The sequence below is a fragment of the Electrophorus electricus genome, chromosome 19 (assembly GCF_041902795.1).
Source record: "Electrophorus electricus isolate QZ-2024a chromosome 19, ASM4190279v1, whole genome shotgun sequence".
Classification (NCBI taxonomy): domain Eukaryota; kingdom Metazoa; phylum Chordata; class Actinopteri; order Gymnotiformes; family Gymnotidae; genus Electrophorus; species Electrophorus electricus.
Genome location: NC_137515.1, coordinates 11,982,677 through 11,997,382, shown reverse-complemented (window position 1 = coordinate 11,997,382; position 14,706 = coordinate 11,982,677). Strand labels below are relative to the sequence as shown.

Sequence of the window (14,706 nt, the reverse complement as noted above, 5' to 3'; positions counted from 1 at the left end):
AACATGAGTTGAGAATGGCAACTGGTTGACCAAAGTTATGCCCAGGCTATGAGCAGTTTTGAATGGTGATACCAGGGAGTTCTCTAAGGAAACTGTGAGGTCATGGTAAGGGTTGAGAGTACCTGGAATGAACAGAAGCTCGGTTTCACTGGGGTGGAGCTTCAAGTGGTGGGCTGTCATCCATGATGCAATGTCAGTCAAGCATGCAGACATAAGTCTCGAGACCTGCGTGTCAGAGGGTGGAAGAGAAAGAAATAATTGAGTGTCACTGGCATAGCAGTGGTTGGAGAAATCATGAGAAGATATTACATCACCAAGAGAATGAGTATACAAAGAGAAGAGAAGGGGGCCTAATACTGAGCCCTGTGGAACTTGTCTACATGGTTTGGATGTGGATCATCTCCACGTTACCTGCTAGGACTGTCCCTCCAGATAGGACTGAACCCATCTGCAAACAGAGCCAGTCACACAAAGCCTGGAGAGAACAGAGAGAAGAATGTTGTGGTTCACTGTGTCAAACGCTGCCAAACGATCTAGAAGAATTAAAGCAGATGACAGTTTGGCAGCTTTAGCAGCATGAAGTTTCTCCGTCACTGCTATAAGGGCTGTTTCTGTAGAATGTGCCGGTTTGTAGCCAGACTGATTGGGATCATGCAGCTGGTTCTGGGTGAGGAAAAGAGACAATTGATTGTAAACTGTTCATCCAAGGGCTTTTGAGAGGAAAGAGAGAAGTGATACCGGTCTGTAGTTGATAACGTTGGAGCAGTCAAGTGTGGCTTTCTTGAGGATTGGTACCACCCTGGCGGTTTTGAATGCAGTTGGCACATATCCAGAAGATAAGGAGTTGTTGATGATGACAGAGATGAAAGGAAGCAGATCTCTTGTGATTGTCTGGAACAGAGTGGAAGGAATTGGATCCAGCAGACATGTAGTCAGATTGCTGGAAGTCAGGAGTCGAAGAATTTCATCTGAGGAGAGAGGAGAAAAAGAAGTCAGAGATTTGGATGCTAGGGAATGCATACTGGTTGAAAGAGTGGGAACAGAGGAAAGTGATCAGACCAGTGATTAGACCAGTCCTCAAACAGAATTTGAAGTGATCTGACCAGTCCTCAGCTGACGCTTGCAAACTGACACTGTCATCTGTGCCAGAGGAGACCCAGCTTTAGCCCTGCCCTGAGGGCCAGTCCATGAAATATTAGAGGGAAAAAATGCATTAGTTCTCAAATCAGTTCATTAGTTCTGTTTAAATCTGTTTAAATTAGTTCTGATATTTTTTTTTAGAAATTTAAGAAATTTACAAAATTTCCAGGGCAAGATTATTAAAAATTTAAATCATTAAAAGTTCTATTGTCTCTGATAATTGATTTATTACGATTGTCCTTATTTCATTTCATTCATTAAACTTTGCTAAGTGTAACCTAGAGGTTTGCAGGAACTTCCTAATAATGTGGAGAGCGAGAAATAAATAGCACATTATTCACCTTTCAACTTGAGAATAGAGATAATTAGTAAATAGATGAATAAGGAAATAAATTCCCCTTTGAAATTTAATTTTATTAATGTCCAGTACAGGATAAAATCTCTGTACCCTGAGTGTGGAATAGTAAAGTAATGGCAAATGACCTTTATTCTTGACGTAGTGTGTGAGTCAGGGAGCGAGAGAGAAATCGGAATCTGAGAAACTAAAAAAAAAAAACTATTAAATTTGGAAAAATCTGCCAAATTTATGAGAATTACAGCCAATTACCTTTGTGTCATCTCGAGACTAAAAATCCGCATTTGGTCTTATTTGTTGTTGTTTATTTTGTGTGTCACTTTCCCGTTGCGGCTACATGAACCGTGTTGTTATTGGTATGGTGTGTATTTGAGGTGCATATTTCTTTTTTTTTCATTGCAAGTGATTACCCTAAACAAGCACTAAAAATAGCCAAATTGAACTCAGATTAGAATCAATCCTCAGTAGGGATGATTAAAATAAAGCTTGTTAGTCAAAGTAAATTTCAAATTCAAATAGGGAACAAAAATGTAATAAATTCACTAAGAACGAAAACATGATTTCAATCAGACCTGTAAGATCGTGTTTTATTTTCTTCGATTAACTGCAATAATAGAATCTTTCCATTATTACTTTCACTGATTTTCTATTTTCTTTTGATTGTTCATTGTTATGAAGAGAAAATTATTTCCTTCAGTAAAGGAAATTAACCATAGACTTAGTGTCACGGAACGCTCGCCTCCCGCGAGTCACGTGGTTTGGTCCGCCACGTGCAGTGGGAGGATCCTCGTTAGTGGCCACGCTTGCACACACCTGCGCCTGTCTGTGTATTTAAACCCACGTCAAGGTGTGCAGCGTCATTGGTCATTGCTGACGTAACCGTGTTAATGTGGTGTGTTGCTGTTAATTGTAATGTTAAATGTTATTCTCATCATTGTTAGTTGTATACGTGTTTATCGTGGTTTTTTTTAAGTTACCCGTTACATGTTCATGTTCTTCGTTTGTAATACATATGAGTGCCGTTGTCGTTATATGTTAATAATAGTTCGTCCACGTCGCTAGAGTCTGTGCGTCCTGCCCCTCCCCCTTCGGCACTCGGGTCACTAAGCGTTACGCTTAGGTTTCAAAGTCTTAATGTTCCTACATTACCACTCTCAGGAATCTAGCCTACTGGTCCAGTACACCTTACTTAGCACACAGGTGTTACCTAAGCATCAGCAACAGTGTGCGGCTGATATACTGTCATAACAATTATGAGATACAATGAAAGTTTTAATCCCTCACTCTGTCCCTGTTCTCCTGAAATCCCCTTTAAACGTTTCTGAAGTGCATCGCTCCACCCTTGGTCCTACCCCTCTCTAATTAGGGTCCTTCTGGTTGTGGTTTGCATTACATACATAAAACGTCACAGTGGGATTGAACAGAAAAGATAGAAATAGACTCGCTCACGTTGCTTTTTACATAGGAAACTGCTGACACCTCCTGGTTGAACGCTGATATTGAACTAAAAGATACGGTAAATGATTGTCAGTATAATGCTAGTACGGCCAATTTACACACTTCGTGTCAGGTTTTTAGACAAAAAATGATTGCTTTGATGGTTTTCAAGCACCATCCTAAAACCTCTCATTTTAGCTCAACTCAACCAACATAAGCAGGTTTATATATTTACCCTGATACCTTGTTCCACTTTTATTTGCTAAAACACCTGCATTCCTTTTCATGTTTCGCCTTTCAACACCCACCGCTAGATGAAGAGCAGGAAAAGCAGTGTTGCAGTAATCACAGTCATATGTATCATCATTTCGGTTGTTAGGCTCACTCTCTCTCTCTCTTCAGCACCCAGAGTAACCCTGCACGTGTGTGTTAATATGTGCTAAATATTGGCAACCCTACAAACCACACAGTTACGTGTTAGGTGGCGGTATATCTGCACTAAAAGAGTTCACAGAACACAGGGTAATTACAAAGGTCCAGCCTCAGAGTGCAATTCTCACTAGTGTTACCACAACTACTGAAACCCCTTATATCCACCAAAACGTCTGGCCTAGCCTTAATAGACCATGCGGACCCCTGGAAAGTTGATATTTTGACTGGTCTTTGAAGCTTGCGACTGCATCCTGGACCTGACGTCAACAGAACCACGTTATTTGACATTATTGCCGGACACTCTAGCGATCTGGTTCTGCAACAATGAATATGGGACATACGCAGGTCTTTCACCACATCGAGGCGCGTTTATCGTAATCTGCAGGATTGGTAATACGTTAATAACCAAATAGTTACGACTGCTCAAACTATAATCGCGACGTCTCTGGTTGCGCACCTTGGTTTTGTGGTGATAGCTGGAGTGAAGTCCTGGACCGATTACCCACCAGGGTGGACTGTGTCGGGAGTCGGTGGTCCTCTCGTTTTCTGCTCGGGGCCTGTTACAGCTGGATTACTGGTCGAAGGAATATAGGTCTGTTCATTATTTCCAGATTTGGGCAATAATGCTTCATAACGCCTTTGTCATATAACACATGATTTTAACATAAAGTGTCCACAAACGATAAAATTACACATGAGTACATTCTATGGTATCATAGGTGGTATCAAAATTCTAAGATATTATAGGTGCAATATATGACGTTACATAGAAACAAATTTAGGAAATGTAAGTTTTCTTCTAAGCAACGTAAATCATATCTGACATATTGGGCACTATAGTAAAGTGAGCTGGAATGTTTGTTTATATACAGAGATACCCTTTTCTTATTTATTTATCTTACAGAGATTAACCATATATATTATCTCAACCTACCACTGCAATCACACAACAAAACCACAATTAAATAGACTCTTGAAAACAAAGCTTTTAAAACATGAAAGCGACGAAAACCAGTTTTGGTCTGAATTGCATGCATTTGACTCGACAGTGACACCACACCCATCGTTCCGGGGCAATAAAGGTAGCTACGTTAGAACACGGATCCACCCCAAGTTTCAGTCTGACATCTTTATACGAATTTGCACGATACCTAAGAGCTAAAGCGCGTGAAAGTGATTGTAGGCGTTCTCTGTTTATCATCTTCGAACTTGACATGCGGACCCCGGGTATTTTGATATTTGGACTGGTCTTTTCACCTTGCGGATGGATCCTGGATCTGACAAGCACTGTAGCGGCCAACTGGCGCACTCTAAACAATGTTGCCGGACAGTCTTCAGATACTGTAGTGAACCAAGGAATATGGGATATTTGCAACACTTTCACTACATCAACTCAAGTCAACTGTAATCTACGAAGCACAGACACAGTATATTTCAGTAACCAAATCATACCGATTGCACAGGGTATGATGGTGGCCTCGTTGATTGTGACTGCTTTTGGACTGGCATTTGTAACGCCTGCAGCGCGATGCTGGACAAACCAGAAACCACGGTGGGTGCTCGCTAGCATGGGCGGCCTTCTTATCTTCTGCTCGGGCGTTTTGACCATTATTCCCATCGCGTGGTACACTCACTTACTGCCCAACCTCAACACTTCTACCACCTTTATTAATCCCCAAAATCGGGACATACGAGTGGGATACTGTATTGTCTTAGGCTACATTGGGGGTATCATGGAGGTCCTGGCGGGTATTGTCATATTCATTGGGATATGCAAATGTTGCGGAGGTCGAAACCGCGGAGAGTACCCCCAATCTAGACCCCCAAGGACCACTACCAGACCGGTGCGACCGACACCACATCCAAGAGTGAACGTGCCAAGAAGCATCAGCTCGATTAGCAGTTCCAGTGTCCCGTACTCCAGGAATACACGTGACGACGACTTCGATTTTCCACGAGCGAAAGGTCATCACGGAAAAGGAACGGTCAATCCGTCATACAGTGGAAGACCCTACGATGCAGATTTATAAACCAGGGAAGGACATTAGTTGTGACTCGGTCTTGTTTTATTTCTTCTGCCACTGATTAATTGATAAGCATATCGCTCTATAAGTGTACATGCATAACCTAAAAGTATATTTTTCTTATAAAAACTGAAAAAAAAATGTTTACAGCCCGGGCTCTCCTCTTGCGCAGAGGAGTCGTTCTGGGTTTATGAAGGGATAACAGCAGGCTATATGAAGGAGTGAAATGTGAATAACCGTGAATAACAATGTGTAGTTCAAGGGCTCTTCAACGAATAGTTGTCATTCTTGGGAATTATTTATCACCACATTTAGGTGACATCTAGTCCTGTGATGCTTGAAATTGATGTTTTGGATTTTGAGATTCAACAGAGGTGTGTCATATATTAATGTTTCACCATATAAATAAACAATTGACAATCCATGTTGCTGCTTTTTGAATGTCTAGTTTATGTAAAGAGACAGATCAGTAATGCTTAAAAACAGCAGAAAAGATTATTCATCTATAATCTTGTGTGACTGGTTTGGCTGGGGGTTTTTTTGCTCTGTCTCCAGCTACTGAAGGAAGTAACCTATAAGAGTGGGGAATGTGGGCAACTCGACAGTTAATTTTTTCCCTCCCTTGTTTCAGTTGCTTTTCAGAAGGTATACAACCATTAGGTAAAAAGATGAGATCTTTTGTAGTTAATAATTTGGAGAACACAGAATATGATCAGTAGCTACCTTTAAGTCATTACATATACTATATTGAATATAAACACAATTGACTTGTTTTTAAATGCGTAAGCTTCAAGGACAACCAAATTTCTCCATTTGTATTGTTTGCGCTCTTTAATGTGAGAATTTTGATTCTTGCACATGGAAATGGAATTAATAACTGAATTAACAACATCTGCATGAACAAAACCAAAAGAAAACAATAAATATGCTGACTGATACGTTTAGTCCACAAGTTAACATGAAGCAATGTAATGAAAATGCTTTATAAAGACAAGTATGCTTTAATGAAAAAAATAAAATCACATGCATTCTATGGCTAGATCACGTTTAATAAATAAGCCTCCCCAAAGCTTCTAGCATTCTGAGAGCCAGAGCATTTGAACGCATTATGCTGCTTTTATCATGAGTTTCAAATTAAGCCCAATAAAATATTTTTATTGTGTTCCAGAAAATTCAAAATCTCCAGTCACCCACTAGGTAAATATAACCGCAAGTCAATGAGCAAGCGGAGTCTTTTCCCTGACAAATCAGATCTGAAGCGATCTAAAGATAAACCACAGCAAATAACTGAAATTCTTGGCCTGACTACTCACTACTGACATTTTATGTTGAGTTTATTAGTGGCATCAGTGAGGCTACAACATATCTGAATTTACATATTTGTGAATTTCAAACATGTAACATATTTGAAATTACTCTTGAATGGCTACTGTATACTCGGTTAATACATTTTTCAGCACATGTGCCACTCAGTTGAAATCAGTGTTATAATGATAAAATTCATGTCAAAGTTGTAAACATTTCCTAATATCTCATTTGTAATTATGATAACTTCTTGGGAAATCAGGTAAGATGTAGCTTGAAAGCACCACAGCTAAAAATCCTTGAAGTCAAGCTCAAACTGCCTTAACATGAGTGGAAGAATTGTAATTTAAATTTGTTGTTCAGTGACTAAGAGCTCACCTCAGTTCACAAGACTGAAGAAATAATGTCAAGTTTATAGTTAAGCAGTGTAAGAGAGCATGAGCACGTTGCAGCTGTCACTCTCACATCTGGAAAATACATAGCATTAGCACCTAAGAGCAGTGTGCCTGTACTGTCCTCTCCCATCTAAAAAGATGAGCGTGGGATTCTGGTAAAGGCTAAAGTGTACAATATACCATGCACTTTAAAGCATGCTTCCAAGCACATGAAAAGAACAAAGTGATGCAGCAGATGTGAGATGAAGATACATCTTATTTTTGTTCCTGTTGTGAGAGACAAAGAAAGAGGTCAGAGAGATGCAGTCTTCTACTTACAGCCCAGGAAAACAACACGAGAGTATCAGAATGTATTATCACAGCCTTTGAAGCATTGGTTTGTTATCATGACTAACCTCTTTCGTGTTGTAGAGAAGAAGATTTCCATTTCCTCCACCTGTATGCTTCCTATTGGCACATTTGAAATTAAGAGTTAAAACTAACAGACTTATCAGTGTTGTAAGCATGATGTCACAGACTTTGAAGAACAACATTCATGTCTGACCAACATCAACATTTAATTTCAACTGAAGAACCATGGGAAGTGAATGTAATATCTCACTGTGATGTTTTCCAAAGAGAAAAAGAGCAGGAGGGAAAGAGCAAGAGAGAGAAATATAGTGAGGAGAGAGACACACAAACAAGCAGACAATTACAAGATCTTACCAGGCCTTTGCCCTTCGCCTCTGTTGAACAAAAGCCAACACGAAGGCCAGGACGACAAAGCCAACAATACATGCCAGGATGCCCAACGTAAGTGGGATGGAGAGCCCACCATTGACTGTTTCCATGCAGGTCTCCCCCTTGTAGCCAAGCATACAGTTACAGGCTGGCAAGCCGTTTATTGTCACGCATTCACCATGACCATGGCAATGCTCAACACCACACACCATCTGGTTCTGATCCATAATAGCACTTTTCAGAGGATCGGTGGTGAGGTTGGGCATGTCACGTTGTTCTACAGGGAGACAAAGCCATATTATACTAAATTGGGCAATTAAGGGAAGGCAAGGGAAGTTTAATACTCTGCAGTCACTCTAACTGCTTTACAAATGAGAAGATTAACATATATTAAAATAATAAAACTACAGATAAAACAGAAATGTGAATAAAATCAAATAAAGATAAAAATGATTGAAATAAATAGAGAAATAAAAGTATTAAAACATTTCTGAGATCTTGTAGCTTTCATCCCATTGGCAGTGTTCTCAGTAGTTAAGGTACTAATCAGAAGGTTGCCAGTTCAAGCCCACCAGAGCCAAGTTGTCATGCATATATATATATATATATATATATATATATATATATATATATATATATACACACACACACACACACACACACACACACACACACACACACACACACACACACACACCTCCCCCACAAATGGTCAACCATCTTATGAAATCAGCTCTCTCTAAAGCGGCCAGAGCTACAAATATATCTACATACTCACATTCTCAAAATGTGGGGTTCAATATCCAAGATCCCTCTCAAAGATATCAACCAATTGTCCAGATGTAGAATGCCAATACTTATTTTTAAGCGTCCAAGTATAAGTCAAAGACATTGTATAAAAGAAAGTGTTAAACAGGCTAAAGGAATGAAACAAGCCAACTCTTGCATAGCTGTGAATACCTGCGAACAGGAAGGATCGGCAAAAGCTGCCCCTCCCTGTCCCAGCGGTGTTCGCGTCCACCCACCAGACCTGAAATCAAAGGTAAACTTCTCACAAAAACAGGTCTCGTTAATAGTGAAAACAGTGTACTTAAGTGCGAACATTAAAAACACACTGCTGATCGCAACGCCCTTTGCAATGCGCTAAGAAAACACGTGAATTAAATAAAAATGTCAATGCAGTAATCGTTTCAAACCAGAATGCTCTTCGGAATTTCGTCTTATACCGGATATCCAACACAAACTTCTTGCTTAACGCTTTTTGTTTCCAACATGACCAAGTCTTAAATAGGCTTGATGTGATGAGTAACGCAAACAAATGAATATATTTCTCCGCCTCCTGGAGGGAACATCTTTGATTGCATTATCGCAGTCTTTAATTCATGGTCTCATTCTTTTATTCCTCTGCGCTACAGCAATTTGTCCCGGCACCAATCGATTCACAAAGCCAAAACCCCACGGTGAGGGTATTCGGTTAGAAAAAAAAAATTCTTAAGGCTATGATTAGCAAAGCTAAACTGGCCAACTGACGTTTTAAAGTTAGACACCAGGATGAAAATACAAAAGTAAAACGATATTCCTCCCATGTCCAAGTACACATTAACATGTTTTGCAGCACAGACACATTGCAGTCGGGTCCTCATTAGACACAAGTATTGGCTTGAATCCACCTCCAACTTGGCAGGTCTAGAACACCCATTCCACCGGTTAAAAGATTAAAGTATATTTAGGCTAGTGAATAGACTTGGAAGGTTGATTTAGACTGTAGACAGCTATTTTAGGTATTTTTCGCAAACATGCAAGCAAGTGGAGCTGGCTCTAAACAACCCCTGCACAAAAAACCACATACGATACAATGCTCATATGATATTAAGCCTCTCGGAAGTCGAAAGAATTTAATACAATTAAAAACAAAACAAAAAACAGAACACTTGTAAATGTGAACAAATAGTTACCATGCCCCCGACCATTGTATGCAAGACAGTTAAAAGGTCTCTAAAGCAGTTTCCCTGTATAATTGAGATTTGTATTGTTTCAGTCCATGCGCAAGTTTCATGAATTCATGTGGAGCACCATTGACGAGACAAACTTCAGTTGGTTACCGTTTTTATTTTATATATGAACTCACGCTGCAAAATGGTTACTCAAGTGTTCAAACAGGAAGCAGGTCGTACACAGCCAAGCAGATACGTGAAAGTCTAAAGGAATGAGTCAGCTGCCAAGTACACCAAGCCATTGTAAATAAGACTCAGTGTTGACTAAATGTGTTGGAAATCAGACTTCGAATCCATTTACAATTCAAATATTAACATGTTTAGATGGAAAATATTTACTGGATATGTATGAACACTGGATAATCTAATTTGTATACAAAACATTATAAGTACATGTCTATGAAATGCATTACCCCCTGTAACAGCTGTAGTTGCATACAATAGTAACTTGTCTGTGGTAGAAACATGCTGTAAACTACCATTTAGCATGTTCAAATATTTTTAATGGACACATATTGCCACATTTTTATTTACTTTGGAAAAATATTTAGATCATCTTTTCCCTCTGTTCACCCATGCCTGGAAGGCATTCGAGTCAGAAACTAGGAAGTGAGGTCTAGCTCTTTCACCTTTATGGTCCTTTATCAATCAGTAAATATTTCCAGCATGACACCATCACTTTAAAAGTCTTCAGCAGTAGGCTACAATGATTTGGCTCAGTTTGATGCCATCTTAATTGAACCCAAAAGAGTTTGGTAATCCAGCACTGTACCAATTAGTTAGCAATATATGAAACACACAGTACACCAATTTAGAGTGCAGGTTATATACTTTATTTAAAACCATTAAATACTTAGTTGATTGACGTTTGCTCCTGTGGAAGAGAAGAAGAAGTCTGGTAAGAACAGTTAATACTACACAAAGCCCACTAGAAGATATTAACCACCACACCGAGAAGGGAAGCCACCAACATCCTGCCCTCCAATTTAATCTGTTACAAATTTATAATATGCTACCAGAGGGGTGAACCTACCTCTTCCTCTGGGTTGTAAAGTTCATTGGCAAAGTTCTGGGGGTGGGTCTCAGGTTCCTCCATGTCCTTCATGAGAGTCTCCTTTTCAATGGGCTGCTCCCTTGCTGATTTCTCTCTTCTGCAAGCAAGTAACCAGCAAGAACCAAGAAAGTGAGGGAGTGAGAAACCAGGACACAGCACTCAACCAAACAGCAAGCACCACTAGGGTAACCAAAAAAAAAAAAAAAAAAAAAAAAAAAAAAGTTGAAAGGAGGAAAACAAAGATCCTGATAACAGTTCCCAGTACTGATGGCGCACCTCTTTTTCAGGGCTACAGCAGACACAATCAATACTCCAATGAGGAAGATAACAGCGAGAATGACGGGAGCACTGCTGGAGCCACCATACTGACAGGATGGCCCACTGTAACCCTGCAGACACTCGCAGGCTGGCTCCCCCTCTTGCAACACACACCGCCCCTGGCCACTGCAGAGCTCAGAGTCACAGGACTGGCCAGCCAAGGGGTGTACCAGCACACCACCTTGAGGGAAGCCAGGCTTTGTCTTCATATATGCACCTGTGTGGAAGCATCAGTTTGGATATCACAAGTCATGAAAACAGGTTTATGCTGCAATTTACACACAATGAACTACTAAACACTGAAACAGTAGAAAAATGAAGCAGGGTTGTCCAGCAGCTGGTTTAATTTCCCTATTGACAATGAAACCAAAAGACTGAGCAGGGCCCAAGAAAACTCACAATCCTTTTCATCTGAGCCATCCTGGCAGTCTGGGACCTGGTCACAAAATAGGCTGATTGACAGGCATGTGTATCCATCCCCACAAAGCACACTGCCTGCTGGGCACCGTGGTCCAGGCACACACTGGGTCTTGTTCACGGTGAGGTAGCCCTGTGTACAGCGGCATGTGCGACCAGCAGGGTATGCTAGGCACAGGTGCCTGCAGCCACCATTGTTCTCAGCACACAGGTTGGTACCTGGTTCCAAGAAGAAGCCAGACAGTCAGTCAGTGTGGCTTGACAAGAATGTTCTGTTTTTTTGTTTTTTTTTTGTCTGTCCCCAACAGTCAAGAGAAAGAATAGCTCACCTTTAGCCTGGAGATAAAGCAACAAGCTGCATGCAAAGCATGCGCCAAGTTGCTGAACTAGTTTGACAACTGCAGCTGTGCACAGACATGTGGGTGAGAACAAGAGGGAAGCTAGGTGGGGAAAAAAAGGCCAAGTGTGGCTTCATTTTGGGAGTTTGTTCTGCATTCCACCCACTAAGCATCACCAAGTATCAGATCACCTGCCCTTTTTTGAAGCCTCTCAGAGGAACAGTAGGACAGAAAGAAAAATCTAAAAAAGGCACACCAGAGGTGAGAGCATTTGCCATGGCATTAGCTGCAATACCTTTTTGGCTATATTTGCTGTAAGCCTTCAGTGCCAAAATGTTTGTTTGCACCTCAAACCACATCTGTTTAGGCTGGACACCATCACTGTACCATACTTTGGTCGTCCCTGCAAGGTAAATCAAATGTCTGGATGTGTCCAATAAACCACAGCTGACTACCACACATCTTTAACACTCCATTACAGCAAGCAACACATTGCGATTCAATACAACTTAAACCAGGGTTAGTGTGTGGAAAACATCAGCAATTTTAACAAACAATACCATGATGCCATCTACTGGTACACCAAAAAAAATGCATTTTAAGAAAGACAGGTGTTTTGGTAATTACATTTAATTACCATTATAGAGGGTGATCCAAAAGAAGATATTCTCATTTTGGGCAAAAGAAACAATTAAGTGAGATCCAGTTTTGTACTCTCTGTAGTCGGAACCATCAATGTTGACAGATCCAATCACCTCAGTGGCTGGAGAGGGAGAGGTAGGTCAGCTTATAAAATGAGACAGTATATACAGTATATATTAGCTATTATCAAAACAATGGTCATATGTTCAGTGAAATGCTGCATTACAAATCAGCTAGTGTTTAGGCCCATCCATCCTTGATGGACCACAAATACATGAGACCAACCACCACAGTGCATGGTGCTCAAGATGCCTTACTGTTACCAAACAAATGGTGAATATAAAACTCACCAATGTCTGCCCAGTAAAGCGTTGAGCCCTGGCTGGAGAAGGTCAGGAACATGGGCAGCTGTGCCCTTTTCCACAACACCATGCGGTTCTGGCCGTTCATGGAGACGCAGTCCAGCTGAGGCACAGGCCCGTCCCTTCCTGGCCCTATGGCTGTGAAACACAGCCTGCCTGTGGGTGGGTGCAGTGCGATTGAGGTGGGATCCTGGAGCTCAACCTGAAGCACCACAGCTGTGTATTTCCAGCCAGCTGAGGTCACATAGAGCTGCGGCTGCTTGGCACCCCTCCAATACAAATTGTGGGTGAGCCAGTCCACAGCCAGGGAGGTCACAGTGTCTCCCGGCAGCTGCAGTGGGCTGCCTTCGGGTGCAAGGGCTGTGTCTGTGAGTCTGAGCTGAACTACAGATGCCTGGCTGGCATCAGCCAGGTACAACATGTTGTCAGCAAGGACGAAGTCGAGACCTGTAGCTTCGTTTATGCCAGGAAGAGCCAGGGCCCTGTGGTTGGGCCAGCGCTTTAGTCCAACCTCACCACGCAGGTTGCTGGTGAAGATCTACAGAGCAAACACATAGAACTTGCATGCATCTCACATGCGGCTATGTTCACTACATTGTAGCTCGTCTTTGACGGACATGGGCCATTTTAAAAAGCATCTAAAATGGACAGCAATGATGGTTGTACCTGAGTGAGCATTGTGGGGGAGAGCAGAAGGAGGAAGGAAGAGGAGGAGTCTTCAGGTGGGCTGCATGTGAGTCTATCTGTAGCCAAGAGCTGCCCTGCTGGGCATCTACACACTGCCCTGGGTGCTGGGGTCAGCAAGCACATGTGGGAACATCTAAGGCTCTCACAGGGGTTAGACACCATAGGTTGCATAAGCAAGTGGGCAACCTGAATAAAGACAGAACAAGTGCCCAGTAATCAGAACTTCGAAGCTATGGCAATGTAGATGTTCCAAATGGCAGTGTTTCTGCAGGACAGTTTTATGAACTTGGGGAGAAGCTCAGATTCAGAAAGCAAGTCCCCCTTATGGTGTACAAGCACTCTTGCTGATTTCACCAATTCAACACACTAGCTGGAGCCAATGAACACATTAAGGGAAGAACAACTTTCTAAACCTGAACTATCCACTTCTTATAAAATGGCTCTACACAAAAAAAGGTAGGCATCTTACTTTAAGTCCAAATGGCTGACCAGGTCTTTTCAAGATAACCTTGGGGTTCTTGCCAGTGACTTTGTGAGCACCATAAATGGCTCTTCTCTGGGTGTCAGACCAGTAAATCATGTCATTGAACACCGCTACAGAGAAAGGGCTCGGAGTTTCAGTCAACTGCAGCAACTTCACACAGGAAAGAGGATAAAGAGTGTTAGTTCAAATAAGAAGCTAAAGAAGTTGGACACAGCTGAATGGAACAGGGCTTTTTCTGTGCCAAGATTCTCAAAAGCATTATAAGATTTAGTCCTCAATTTTATTAAAAACAATTGGTCTGTTCTTTATACTTTGAAATTAAACTCTCTAAAAGATGATCTTAAACTTCCATTACCTTGAGGTCCTCTCCGTCCAATGTGGCAGAACCAATGCATTTGAGCTTCTCGTCTGTCCAGTAAATTCGGTCCTTCAGGGCGTCCACAGCCAAGGCCACAGGCCAGCTCAGACCATGGCTGAGCACCACCTTCCTGTCGGAGCCATCCATGCCAGCTCGCTCAATCTGTGCCACGCTGCCCATCTCTGACCACACCATAATCCTGGAAGAATACCATGAAAAGCCAAAAGAGTTTAGAGAATCAGAT

The 14,706-nt window shown here is 41.5% G+C and overlaps 2 protein-coding genes and 1 long non-coding RNA gene across 3 annotated transcripts in view; 1 reads left to right on the top strand and 2 right to left on the bottom strand.

Annotated features, from left to right (window-relative positions):
* Positions 1 to 121: 121 nt before the first annotated feature.
* Positions 122 to 1,200, bottom strand: LOC145652427 (uncharacterized). The gene is made up of 3 exons (XR_014118734.1): positions 739 to 1,200; positions 412 to 475; positions 122 to 225 (listed from the first exon to the last, which is right to left on the bottom strand). It is a non-coding gene; the product is annotated as an uncharacterized LOC145652427 (long non-coding RNA).
* Positions 1,201 to 3,598: 2,398 nt separating this feature from the next.
* On the top strand, positions 3,599 to 6,183 carry LOC113576756 (claudin-23-like). Its single transcript, XM_081702802.1, has one exon. The coding sequence runs from the start codon at positions 4,579 to 4,581 to the stop codon at positions 5,392 to 5,394; it is 816 nt and encodes a 271-aa protein (XP_081558928.1). The 5' UTR covers positions 3,599 to 4,578; the 3' UTR covers positions 5,395 to 6,183.
* A 17-nt stretch (positions 6,184 to 6,200) lies between these two features.
* lrp13b (low-density lipoprotein receptor related-protein 13 b) overlaps positions 6,201 to 14,706 on the bottom strand; it is a 35,369-nt gene continuing 26,863 nt past the window's right edge. Inside the window, exons 33-47 of the mRNA XM_081702756.1 lie at positions 14,460 to 14,661; positions 14,090 to 14,254; positions 13,600 to 13,806; positions 12,922 to 13,471; positions 12,567 to 12,692; positions 12,225 to 12,332; positions 11,574 to 11,810; positions 11,133 to 11,391; positions 10,836 to 10,953; positions 10,665 to 10,676; positions 9,764 to 9,865; positions 8,769 to 8,838; positions 7,794 to 8,085; positions 7,484 to 7,535; positions 6,201 to 7,355 (exon numbers count right to left, since the gene is read on the bottom strand). Coding sequence (XP_081558882.1) covers positions 7,344 to 7,355; positions 7,484 to 7,535; positions 7,794 to 8,085; positions 8,769 to 8,838; positions 9,764 to 9,865; positions 10,665 to 10,676; positions 10,836 to 10,953; positions 11,133 to 11,391; positions 11,574 to 11,810; positions 12,225 to 12,332; positions 12,567 to 12,692; positions 12,922 to 13,471; positions 13,600 to 13,806; positions 14,090 to 14,254; positions 14,460 to 14,661 — 2,512 coding nt within the window. The 3' untranslated portion in view covers positions 6,201 to 7,343. The remainder of the gene's footprint in view (positions 7,356 to 7,483; positions 7,536 to 7,793; positions 8,086 to 8,768; positions 8,839 to 9,763; positions 9,866 to 10,664; positions 10,677 to 10,835; positions 10,954 to 11,132; positions 11,392 to 11,573; positions 11,811 to 12,224; positions 12,333 to 12,566; positions 12,693 to 12,921; positions 13,472 to 13,599; positions 13,807 to 14,089; positions 14,255 to 14,459; positions 14,662 to 14,706) is intronic.

Bases quoted from the DNA above. Each gene is read 5' to 3' on its own strand.
- LOC113576756 (XM_081702802.1), top strand. From the start codon at position 4,579: ATGCGGACCCCGGGTATTTTGATATTTGGACTGGTCTTTTCACCTTGC.